The sequence below is a fragment of the Psammomys obesus genome, unplaced genomic scaffold, assembly GCF_907164565.1.
Source record: "Psammomys obesus unplaced genomic scaffold, mPsaObe1.curated_primary_1811, whole genome shotgun sequence".
Classification (NCBI taxonomy): Eukaryota; Metazoa; Chordata; class Mammalia; order Rodentia; family Muridae; genus Psammomys; species Psammomys obesus.
The window spans coordinates 991223-1004589 of NW_026587759.1; the positions used below are offsets into that span (position 1 = coordinate 991223).

Below are 13367 nucleotides of genomic sequence, written 5' to 3' on the forward strand. Positions count from 1 at the left end.
ACATTTTTCATTGTGATTCTCTCCTACTCTGGGAGACACGCACACACAGGTGAAAATATACAATATACACATGTAAGTTCATATAGCACACACGAGTGTGTGTGTGTGTGTGTACACACACAAAGGCAAAAATTAATTAGCTAATGGTTTTTTAAAACTTAAGAGGTCTTCTGTGAAGCTCTGTTAATTAGAAATCTGAGCTAAAGACAAAGTAAGATAAAACTTTTTGGTGAAAGAATAATATGCATTTATAGAATGTGAGTATATTCTACTCATTTAAAAATAGAGAAAATATATATGATTCTAGTTTTTAACATATAGGCAATAATCTGTTAAATTGAACAAATATTCTATACTATCAATGGAAAAGTAGTATTGTGTTTCCAAGTCTGAGATATGCAAACGAGAAATGTTAGGTCACAGCCTGATGTGATGATGAAGCCTCAACCCCTGTGAAAATGTCTACAATAGTCAGGTCTGGAAGTTGAGATGAAGCGTTAGGTTTGAGAGTGGATAGACGTTATGAGTCATGGTTGAAGAGGATTTCATTCAGAGGTCCATAGCTTTCCAACCTCCTCACTTCCTCTCTCAGGCCTTAGGGGGAGGCTTTAGGCTGTGGAACTTCCCTGTCAGCAAGACCCTGCTCCTCTCAGGGAAAACAACAAACAAACAACAAATGAACACTGTTTCAGCATGAGCATACACCAGCACAAAGGTGGGACTCGTGCACTTCTGTGTTCAGTACTAGCATCCTTTCGGCTCCTGCTTTTCTCACCAATATAGGATTGAGATGTTGTATATATACCAATAAGGGATGGCATTTGTACACATGGTAAGTAAGCTTGGTACATCCCTACAAACAATTAGGATGTGTCCACTGATAGAAATATGAGTGAAGAGATATTTATAGAGGAAATAATACATGTAGAGACTTGATTCTTCAGGAATTTGCACTAAAATAAAGAAGCAAAGATCACTGAAACCAATGGCTAATAGAAGCTGTATGTGTTATCTGATTCACAGCAATTTTTCTAGCTCTACACAAATCTTTTGAACCTCTTTGGAAGGCATACTTCCTATGACTTATTTCTTCAAAGTCTTATTTCTTAAATAGTTATTTATTACATGGCTACCATTGCCAGACAACAGACATCAATCCATTCTTGGCTTTCTTTCCTTCTTCTGGGAGTTAGAGATGGTAGTTCCACCTTTCCTACCTTAGTTTGAGCATCCTCACATGGCTGGAGTCAGGGAAGTCCTCTGCACAGGCAGATGACATGGGGACGCATTCACTAGCATTTTTGTGGGTGTGCCACATGTGTAGATCCAGTGGACTATGTTTGGTACTCTTTCAGTAACTGAGAGGACTGATTTTGAGCTGGATGTGTATTGCAAAACAGGATGTCCCTTCCTCCTTGTCTACTGTGTTAATAAGACCAAGTGTATTTGGGGGTTAGAGGGTATTGGTCCATGTTTCACATACCTGTATATCCTTGTTTAACCATCACTTCACACAGTGGCAGCCCCTGTAAACCAGAAACGAAAAGCTTCAGGTGCTGTGAAAGGAGGAGCAATTAAGATTCTAATTCCTTCACACAAGTTCCTAAGCTATCATATGCAGGAAGTATGTCTGATTCAGAGCCTGGCTATCAAAAGAAACCGTTGTTGATAAGCATTCTATTCTCCTCTAGCAGGGAAACAAGATCTTGAGCAAAGCCTCAGAAAAACCACCTAGCCAGATATCTATAATACCAACACATGGGAAATAGAAACAGGGAGATCAGGAGTTCAAGGCCTGTCTCAGCTTATATGAATTAAAGACCAGCCTGACTGCGTGAGACTGTCTGAAAAACAAATAGAAAGAAAAACATGTCTGCCCATTTCAGTGTTGCCTAGGGTTTAGCTTGGGAGGGACTTGCAGTATGTCTTCTGTGGGCTGCTGACCCTGTTGCATAAACATGAGACTCAATGAGGGATGATTCCCATGATTGAGACATCAAGACATGCCTCAGCTGCACTTTTGCTTTGTGTTACTAGTTACTATTCTTCAAAAAAGTAAAAATTAAGATATGAAGTGTTATATTTAAAAAAAATTTAAAAAAAGATATGAAGTGTGTTTTATTAGGACAGCAAAAGATTGGACTGTAGACTAGACCTCAGAGAACATTATAATATCTAGAAGCTCTTCAGCAGGGCTCACCTCTGAACAGGAGTGATTACCCACACTTATGGGTACAAATGAAGCAAGATTGTGAGGAGCTATGGGCATGGTTGTCATATTGCTTGAATTCTTTGTCATTTAAATGCTATGAAAAGGATGTGTAGCAAGAGCATATAATATGAATCACCTGAATGACAAGCAAGGAAGCACTTAATCTCCACTGATGTGTTTCTCTCTTTCCTGCCTTGTAGCTTGTCAAAATTCCCAAAAATGATTCCCTCAGTGAAGCCCACAACTTTAACTTCTACTTGTCAAACGTGGGGAAAGATAACCCTCAGGGTAGCTTTGACTGCATCCAGCAAACACTCTCCAGGTGAGTACTCCCTAGGGTGTGCTGAAGGGGGCATTTCTGCATTTAGAGTTCTTGTTTTTAGTTAACAAAATGTGTATTAACTAGTCCTTCCAGCTTTATTGAATTTGATTATAAAGCTCATTTATTTAAACATACTAACCACCTATCATATACTAGAAATTCCGTGTCACTGGAGTATAGTCAAAAAAGTCAACAGAATTAAAAAATACATTAGTTTTTAAGTTAAACGCAATTTTGAAGATTTTGTTAATGTTCATTGTTTTTAAGTAATTGTATTTAAGGCTTTATGTAAAAGTAAAGTGGAAAAAATATGTATCCTGCATGCCTTCTTTCCACTCATCTGTTCTCTCAAGTCTTCCCTTAAGGGAGACATTTGTTTGATGGCTTGTTTGTTTTGTTTTTTTTGAGGCAGGGTTTCTCTGTGTAGCTTTAGCTGTCCTGAAACTTATTCTGTAGACCAGGCTGGTCTCGAACTCAGAGATCCTGCCTGCCTCTGCCTCCCAAGTGCTGGGATTAAAGGCATGTGCTATCACCAGCGAGACTTCTTTTAGTTTTATTGCACAGGCTGCTGGATACTAGACATTAATTCATTTTTTAAGGACAAAAGACTAGATACCTCCCTACATGCCATTACTCACTGGCTTACTTTGACTTAGGAAACAATAAGCCATTTGCTTGCTTTGCTGTGGTTGTTTGTGATAAAGCAGAGCCCTTGAGTAGGATTGTGTATCCGCCCCTGGATGAAGATGCAAGGTTGTAAGTATCAGTCCCCCACAGTGTAAGGCTTTGACACTGGAGCAAAAAACTAATACCAGGGCTGGAGAGATGGCTCAGTGGTTTAGAGCACTGGCTGCTCTTCCAAGGGACGCAGGTTCGGTTCCCAGCACCCACATGGCAGCTCACAGCTGTCTGTGACCTCAGTTCCAAGGGATCTGACACTTTCACACTAATGCACATAAAATAAAATTAAATAAATTATTAAAAAAAAAAACAAACAAACTAATACCAGTCCACATCTGTGTCTCATCTACGTAGCACTTGAATCTGTAAGAACTTCTGTGAGAAGGAAAGCTGAAATAGGAAACACCTTCCTGAAAGTTCCAAACTGCTGTATCCACTGAGCTTAAACTGCTTGAGTATATATTGGTGTTGCTTTAAAATAATCTCCTCTAAAAACATTTTTATTCAGCTGTTAAAAATTACATTAAACTTAAAATTTCATTGTTTAATCGCACTAACATTTTACAGTCTCAAAAGCCACACATACTTAGCACAGTGAACATCACAGACAGGCTATTTCTATCATGCAGGAAGTTTCTCAACAGCCCTGCAGTAGATTGTACATTAACCAGCTCTCAAGGCCTTTCTATAACAGGTGATTTATCCACAGTTGGGTTCCTGTTTGGTTGTGGCTGGGCAAAAGGAGAACTGAGTCTTCCATCTTCTAGCCTGATGTTTCTTAAACAGCACAGGTGTCTAATTATGGTGTCATCACCTGGGACACTTTTGTTTTCAGGTGTTAAATTTCAGTTACAGCTATACCACATCATTTTATAAAGTATCCTGGGCCATACTGAAGGAATTGAATTAAACTCTGTCTCCTGAGGAATCTTAAAAAAAAAAAAAAAATTGTTCTTCAAAACCATATCATATCATAATACTGTAATTGATATTTGCTCAGTGGGTAAAAGTGCTGTCAGTAAACTGCAAAAAGACCTCCAGCTTCATCTCTAGGACCCTTCTGGTGGAAGGAAAGAACTAACAACTCCCAAAAGTTTTTCTCTGACTTGCACACACACCACAGCACACATAAACCCACATGTACACACACACACAAAATAAAAATTTTAATGTAAAACATTTAAATAAGTAATATGGTTTTATTCTTACATAATATACACACTATATATTTATTTGTATTGTACTTACAAAAAAAATGTAAGGTTGGTTATATACAAAACTGTTAGTGATACAGCAAGAGAAGAGAAACAAAAAACTGCAAGAAAATTCAGGCAAATACATTAGTATCTGTTGGCATACTTTTTTTAAAACTCTTTTATTTACCTTTCTTATATCTTTTTCTCCCTACTCCACCCCAGTCTCTTCCAACACCCCAACATTTGGTAGGAGAGAGAAAGGGTTAGTGGGAGAGGGGCCGCAGGCTTTTTGCTTTAAACCTTTTCTCCCATACAGCCTTCTGCTCCCCAGCCTGCCCAAAGGCTCCATGCCCAGTGTGTGGAGCAGGACTGGGTGGCAATTGCTGAGAATCCAGCTCTCAGTTACCAGGTATTTTCTCTTTACCCTTTTTGCTTTGTTTTTTGTTTTGTTTTAACACTTTTTGCTCTCCAAACATTTCAATCTCTACTCACTAATTTTCTAGTTGCATTGCTAACTCTGCAATGAAACAAAAGCGGAGAATCCCCTCTGGGAGGAAAGAGGGAATGAAATCATCAGTAGCAGGCTCAGTAAACCTTATGCTTATATGGTGAAATGGCATATTCTCTCCATGCCCTGCTTGCTCCTCTACAGCATTACTCACTATTTTAAGCCCGACGTCTGGGCGCCATTTGTTGTCCTACCTTTTTAAAAACTCTTTTGTTTACATTCCTTATATATTTTTCTCCCTACTAGTATCCCTTTCCACCAAAAAACAAAAGCACAAAAACTTAAATTAAATTCTTAATTTTAAGAATTTAAAGCTTTTAATTCTCAGATGGCATACACCTTTAATCCTATCACTGGGAAACAGAGGCAGGTGGATCTCTGTGACTTCCCAGACAGCCAAGGATATGTAGAGAGACCTTAGTTCTCAGTCCAGTAACTAAGTTACCTGTAATCTGGACTCATCCTTTCTAGTCTTGACACTTACATTAGTGTCATGACTTCAGTGGCTCAGGCTTTCTCAGCACAGGCAGAGCTCCACACAGAAGCTCTGTAAATAGAATTCAGCAAACATTAACTGGCCTCCTATGCTGTCTTTCTCCACATTCAAAACCTTTCTCTTATAAAGTGGAGGAACTTTCAAGTTAAAATTATCTTCCAAAGATTCCTTAAATGTACTTTTACACAGCTTATTGAAAGCACATAGTTGAGGACATATAGTAATGCCTACTCAAGCATAGGATACAGTGATCCAGGCCAAAGAGAGACAAAGGGAACAACAACTATCCACAAGTGTTAGGATCTTCCCAGTTTCAAGGTAACTAGGTACAGAACTCTGTGGAGAGGAGCCTTCAGCCTACACAGATGAGCGCTGCTTACCTTGCATTAAAAACTCTCTATTCTCACCATGCATGTGTTCCTTAGTAAAGAAAGGGGGGGAGATGCCAAAACACAGGCTCCCTGACAGCAGACCTTCACTTCTAAGTCATTTTTTCTCTCTCCAGGAGTTACTTGTCCTTCCAGTCAACTTTCCTTTCATGTGCTTCTCCACCCGAAGTCTGGCTTTGGTCCCCACCACTTCGCTATAACTGCTCCCTCAAGTGGGCAGTGCCTTTCCTTGCCCCTAAAGCCAGTGAATACCTACAAGTGTCATAATTCTCAGCTCTGGGCCACTTTCCCACACTGCTCACCACTCTGCTTTGTGAAGCACAGTCCTAGTAGCTTCCACAGTGCATAAGACTTACCTGCGTCATTGGCTGAACCTCTTCAGTATTGGTCTTTTCTACCTGTTTGTGCCCTCCCTATCCTTTATCCTGCCCCTTTCCCTTTTTTATTGCAGTAGGTAGGACTCTATAGCTAATAACCTGGACATAACCTTTATTTTACCTTTCTCCCTCTTCCTCTGTCCCATGTCTAATCAGTGGTCAAACCCAATCAATTCTGCCTCCTCCAGATCTCTGGAGTCAGCTTATTTGTCTGCATTCTGACCATTGTTCAAAGCCACTTCCTATCTTTAATCCCTTAGTGGACCCCTAAATGGTCTCAAATTGTTCACTCCTAATTCCCCTTCTTCCTTGTCTGTTTTACATCCATATTGATCTTCCTACAACATAGCTGAGCTCTTTCTCTGTTTTCCGTCTCTTATCCTCTTCAAAATCCATATAGCATGGCCCCAACGCCCTGCACTTTTTGTTCTCTCTCTAACTTCATGCCTAATTACCCTTTCTGCCCTCTTTGACTGAACTGAACATCATGCTCACTCTGAGCCTGCACAAGTTATCTTTCCAGTGCACTCGTATCCATCTTCCCTCTTGTTCAGTCAGCTTTATGATATGATCAGACATCACTTCCTCTAGAAAGTTCAAGTGAAGTGTCCTTCCCTGATAGTCCTTGTTTCTTGCCTTCAGTCCACTTTGCCTATCTTTGTCACTCATCAGAGAAGCAGTTCCTTGAAGGAGAGACCACTTCTGCCTTGTATTTGTCGTGGGTTTTGTTCTGCCATGTAATATGTATGGGACTCATTAACTGTTGTATGAGAATAGTGTTTATAAAGAGAGTTATTAGCAAAGTTCACAAAATTTTAATCAACTTCTTAGCATCATAACAAAGTTGTTTTTCAATTCAGTTTGGAAATAGAGGAGCAGAAGTGCCATTCTCATTACATATTTTCTAGTTTGTTTTAAGGCTATATAGTATTTTCTTTTAAAATATTAGTTGTGACTTTATCATGATCTCAAAAAATGAGGACATAAACATTTTAAGTAATCACTACATTTTAAAACTAGTATTAATTATTTTTAGGATTTTGTTATTCAAGCTGCTCCATGTTAATATCCATGTTTGTTTTGATTTTTTTTAATGTATGTTTCAGCAAGAACCAGTTGTCCCAATTTTTTTTCACTATTTACTATATAGATATTGAAGTGAAAAATACCGATTCTACGTATTTTAATTGTACTGCTAATAGTTATTGAAAATAAAAAGAATTGCGGGCGAAGTCTTACCTTGTCTTTTTCTAAAGCATGTACATCATGTTTTGTTTTGTTTTGTTTTGTTTCTAAAGTAAGGTCTTACGCATTTCTCATGTCTATGGCAGGAAAAGTTTAAAAACAGCTGACTATTAAATGAAAGTAGAATTACACTGCTTGCTGAGACACTGCAACACAACTTTCAAAAGTTCAGTTTGGTGTCTAGGAGCTCATTTTAGTCATTCTATTCAGAATACGAAAAAGGAAATAAGGGCATAAACATTTTAAAAATCATATTTAAAAATTAGTATCAGTTATTTTAGGATTGCTAATTTATTTAAGCTACTGATTTTAGAATAATAAAATTCTTGTTTGCCTTTCTTCTGAAAATGAAAGTCATCTCTAACAAAGCCCCACTGTCTTGTTTGACAGCTCTGGAGCCTCCCAGCTCAATTGCCTGGGATTTATACAAGATAAAATTACAGTGTGTGCCACAAACGACTCCTATCAGATGACACGAGAAAGAATGACCCAGGCAGAGGAGGAATCCCGTAATCGAAGCACAAAAGTTATTAAACCCGGTGGACCATATGTAGGTTTGTATAGACATATTTCTTTGTCACACTGGTTGATTGGAGTAATTCAAGATGGCCATAGGTAAATACTGGTAATGCTAAGAACAAAAACACAGAAATTAATTTTCAGGACATTTTACATAACATAGTTCAGAAAAGTCACAGGCCTCTTAAGGCTACTGGTAAATTAGAGAATATGTTTTAAAGTTTTATGACTTTTATAATCCTTGAACCTGCTGTTGGCTATTTATTATTTTGCAATAGGTGGGTCTGGTTAAGATACTACATGAGGTTGTAACAATGACCTTTTGTGTTTTCTTTGTTGTTTAATGATGTATGTTCTATGATGGACAGTGTGGCTCCTGTTTGTACTTGTATACAGCTATTTTTATATAACAATCTATTAAATAAATATATGTTGATAACCTCATGTAACAGATTTTGCTTGTGTTTTCAGATGATTATTAAACAATAATGAATCTTTATTATAAAAGTATAAAATGTGCTTATGGCACAGTATCACAGCCAAGCAGTAGGGTGATTCTCTAGCTGAAATTATGATCCTCATTCTCATCTACCCATTAATTAAGATCCCAGCCCTTGCCTTTATCATTAGTGTACTCAAATATGCATCAGATGGAAGGGAAGTAAAACCAGATCAGTGAGATGAGTGTATCTTTTATGAGCAGTGTCCTGGACTTTTAATAAGTCAGTTCGCAGTGGTTAGCAAGAGCCGTTCAAGTCTCTGGTCAGTTTTGTAACTCTAGTCACCATAGTGTAGATGATGAATGGATAGTAATTTGGAAAGTTAAATATTTCCAAAAAGTTTCTTACAGATCCAATTCCCTTCATCAACACCTTTCCAGATTTCTGTAAGTTCTGGTTTTGCCTTGCTGATCCAGCTATGTTGCATTCAGCTTTGAGAGGCTCCACCAGTGCCTTAATAAGTGTCCTTGGAACAAAGCCAGTTCTCCTGGGACTTGGCACTCAGCTTAGATACATTTAGTTTGGTTTAACAACAATTCATGGCTTCCCCAGACATCTATACCCCTAGGACCCAGTACACTGACTAGTAAGCTACCAACAATGAGATTTTTCATCTTCCCTTTCCTGTGGAGTGAAGTAACAAATTTTAGCTGGCTTTCTTTCTCCTTATTAAATAACTTAATTAGCTGTGTGTTAATAGGCTAAATCTCATTTTTTTTAAATTCATAAGATTTTCCTCCATTTTACATTTGAACTATAAAGTCTCACTTGTCTGTCACTGCTTTTAAAAGCATTGTTTTAATCTAATACCATCATTTTATAAACACTGAAGCAGTAAATGTGGAAGACTCAAATCATCAAGATGAGGGTTCCCCTTATATAATTAAGTGCAAACTCTTACCTAGAGTTATTCTAAAGCTTGAAAATCAGCAGACTTTCCCACTGATTGGTACTTAGATGTCCTCTGTGTTGGTGATATGTTTGGTTTGTTTTAATCATGTGGGGACTAAGACCAATTCACTTACAATTTACACAGCTAGCTTACAAGTACAGGTGGGCTTGCTTTGGAGAATCTCACTCTGTAGCCCAGGGTAGCCTAGGGTAGCCTGGAATTTACTGTGTCAAAAAGACTGGCTTCAGCTGTGCAAACCTCCTGCCTCAGTGACATGAGAGATAGGATTACAGGCATGAACCCCACACTCAATGAATGTACTAACATTTCAACATCTGGAATCCTTCTAATGATACCAGGAATTTTACAGCTTTCAAGATTTCTTACAGAGATTATAATTTCCATATATCTAAGGGGTGGCCCAGTATAAGTTTATCAAAGTTTAAATCTGAGCAAAATTCTATCTCCCTCAACCTATGAGAGCCCTCCAGTTATCTGTGCTATCCTACATGTCCTCTTTTTTCTTTTCCTCCCAGTTTTGTCCTCAGTGCCCTAACCACTCATTATCACTATACAGTTCTCTTCCCTCATCTGAAATCTTGCCATTAACCTTCTCAGCCTCTTTCTCTCTAAGTCACTTAACCCCACCTCCTTTTAATGTTCCTTAATATGACCTGTGTTGCAACCTTTTCGTTATTTGTATTGCAGTCGCTGGACTGCATCTAGTTTCTCACCTCAGAGTTTAAAGCCAAAGGGTATTGTTACTCAAAGCCAGATCAACTCAGAAGGGGTTAGGGTCCCTCTTGCACTTTTTGTTATTTACTCAGAGTTTCACTCTGCTTGTATATGTTGCATTTGAGGTTTTTCAATCTTCTTTACCACTTGATCCTTTCCTGCTGAGCAGCTCAATTTGTGTTTTTCTACTTTTTATAAAACTTGGCTCATTCAGTTCTAGAAAATGTTAGTGAATCAACTTATAGTGCTAATATTACTCAGTATTTATTGGGTGCTCATTATATACAAGTATATGTTAGTACTCTGTATATAGTGCCACATCTGAGATAGTCCATGACTATCTCTCCATTTTACACATCAAGTTGTTGTGCTCAGAAAAAAAAAAAAATTAATGATGTGCACATGTCCTCATGAACAAATTGTATTCTTGTTCTTAAACAACAGGAGTTACCCATTTATTTAGCTTATAATTGACTATGCCATGTGAAATGACACCAAATGCTTACCAGCCAGCCTAAGTACCTGCAGAACAAGGTTCCTTTCAGTGCTGTGAGCCTGGGTGGAGGCAGACAAGAGTCATGCTGGTCCTGCTGTGGTGTGGTGTGGCACAGTGCCAGGCAGGGCCTCTGCCAACTGAGCTAGGCCACAAGCCAAGCTTAAGGGATGAAGTCTGCAGTGCTGGGAGTCTAGGGGTCACCTGGCCTACTTTCCTGGGCTGTTGAGTTTCTGAGCTCTCTTGTGGGAAGCAAAGAACAAATCCTGTTTGTCTGGAGAGGAACCAGGGACGCTTTTCCTTAGACAACATGATGGTTACTTCTTTAGTAACTCTTCCACTCTGGTCTTGATGCTTATGTCAGTAGTGAACATCATCATATTTTTATAAGAAAACATCACTAATCCCTACCACTTTGTTTCCTAATATGTCAAACCTACCGCTTGACTCTTACCTAGATTCTGGAATGTTATTGAATTGCAAATTTTTGTATATGGTGATACTTACATAGGTGTATAAATTAACCCAGCAGATCTGATATTTATGATTCTCTTTCCAATTTCCCCACTTTCCTTATTTTTTTATGAATTAGCATATATTTATTTGAGTGATAGACCTAGTTACTGACTACCTTAATTTTCTCAGATACTAGATATGGAGTGTCTGAACTAGAGAACATCTAAGATCTGTTGTCTTCCTGACATTCTGAGATATATATATATATATATGATGTACTATATAATATATATAAAATAAACCTTTGAAAAAGTTCCACAGATGCTAAATAGTGCCAGCAAAGGCTATTGTATAGATTAAGTATTTAACCAGAGTCGAAGCCATCTTTGCTGCCCTGTTAAGTATCTATAGTCTTGGGTCTCTGTTGCTGAGGGTGCTGGCCAGTTTCCATCAAGCAGAAAAACAGCTACAGAAGATGGCTATAGCTGACTCGCTTTCTGTTGGCCTACTTTTAACATTTTTCTTTCACATTGTTTACTCAGAGTCATTGGCTGAAGGATAAATAATTTTATCATCTAATATTAAATGGAGGAACTAGAGATGGCTTCATAAATGTAACAGTGACTCAGCTATCACCCCAGATTAGCCAGTCCTGTTGGTACCACTGCTTCTGTATATAAAGGAGCCGAGGGAATTGATTAGCAGTTGGGTCTGGGAAGAGAATTTGCTTTCCCCACAGGCTTTATTAAAAAGGAACTTTCTGAGGCAAATATTAAAAATAAAAATACAGCTGCCCTGATGCCTTTGAATGTAATATCACCCCACGTTTTCTTTAGCATCTCAATTCCATTGATAGTTATATCACTAAGTGTTCTTTATCTATAACATCTCATTAGTCTTGGGGTCTCCTTCCTGACTGAATAGGCACAAAGGTGGAGAGACAGCAAGCAAATGATGTTAAATGTAATTCAGTGCCGGTGTTACTGGGTTTCAAATAGTTCGTTCAACCATTTGAAAGGAATGGTCACCCAACAACAGGCTGCCTCAAGGAATGGTGAAGTTGGTATATTGGGAGCAGGTATCAGAAGGCCCAGCACTAGGCCTCAGTGGAGACTCAGCCCTCTCCCTCATCAGAACCCAGTTTTTTTATATCATACTCTCTTATATCAAATATCATACTCTCTTTTCTTTTTAGGGCAAAATGAGCATCCTTTGATGTTTTCTGTTTGTTTGTATTGTGCTTGCTTCTCAAGGGGTGAGAGTAAATGCAGCAACCCCTGGGAGCCATTGAGACCAAGGATCTGAGGCAGAGCAGGTAGAAAGTGATGGAACTGTTACTCTCCAGCTGGCTTGGGTTCCTTCTCAAGGACACCTTGGTTGGGAAAAGAGTTATGCAGGTTCTTTTCTGCAGAAATTGGCAAGTGGGAGGAAAGTGCAGAATTTAGAGTATTTTCTAAAGTATTATGACACCAATCCTATTTTTTTCTCCAGAAATTTCTACTTTGCTATCAAAGATTGTGATGTTAACACTGTCACATCTGGAAGTGATAGGCTATAGGGTTTGTGTTTTATAGATTCCCATGTGCCTTTGGAGTGTCAGTCTGGCATGTGGGAAGGTACAGATTATGTTGACTCCTTCTCCTGTGCTTGCTGTCCTTCACAGTCATTAGCACTGACTCATTTTGCTGGTGGAAAGCAGCCATGGCCCTGCCCTCACAGCGCTTACAACCCAACATGAAACAACAGGAAAGCAATAGGCATTTGTTCATAAAACCTTTCCCACGAAGAGATACAAGTGAGGAGATTTGGACATAATCACATTCCTGTCATGCTAAGCAAGCACTTTACTATTTTGAGCATCTCCCACTGAAAACCCTGGATTTCTCAACTGTGAAATGGAGACAAGTCTTACCTTGAAAAGCATTACTGCATAGCCTTCCCTTCACCAAACCATAATTGGTGCATGATAAATATCAGTCCTTTTCCATCTGATGTTGATCCAGCCATTTCTAAATTATTAAATATATAGAAAACAGTGTATCTCTAAAACTTCACATATTAGTTTTCTTATGAGGCAGTGTCCCTTGTGTTGTGTTCCTTCACTATACAGTAATTTCATCTGATATTTGCCATCACTTATGTCCAAATTGCAAAGATACCAGCTGACAGAAATTTCCTAGGAATGAGGTAGGGTGATACCTAAGTTTTGTCTAGGCCCAGCCTAGAGAGATTTACCTGATAAATAAGCAGATTTACCTGAAACTTATTTGCAGCTCATGAGAATTGCTTTTACTTACATGTTGTTTCTACTTTTTAGTCTTATTCCTAGGGCAGTCACCCCACTTG

At 38.6% G+C, this 13367-nt stretch overlaps 1 protein-coding gene across 2 annotated transcripts in view; it reads left to right on the plus strand.

The window, feature by feature from the left end:
* Positions 1 to 13367, plus strand: part of Ell2 (elongation factor for RNA polymerase II 2) — a 69081-nt gene that overhangs the window by 37377 nt on the left and 18337 nt on the right. For both annotated transcript variants that reach the window (XM_055604055.1, XM_055604054.1), the window contains exons 3-4: positions 2413 to 2534; positions 7817 to 7980. In XM_055604055.1, coding sequence (XP_055460030.1) covers positions 2413 to 2534; positions 7817 to 7980 — 286 coding nt within the window. The remainder of the gene's footprint in view (positions 1 to 2412; positions 2535 to 7816; positions 7981 to 13367) is intronic.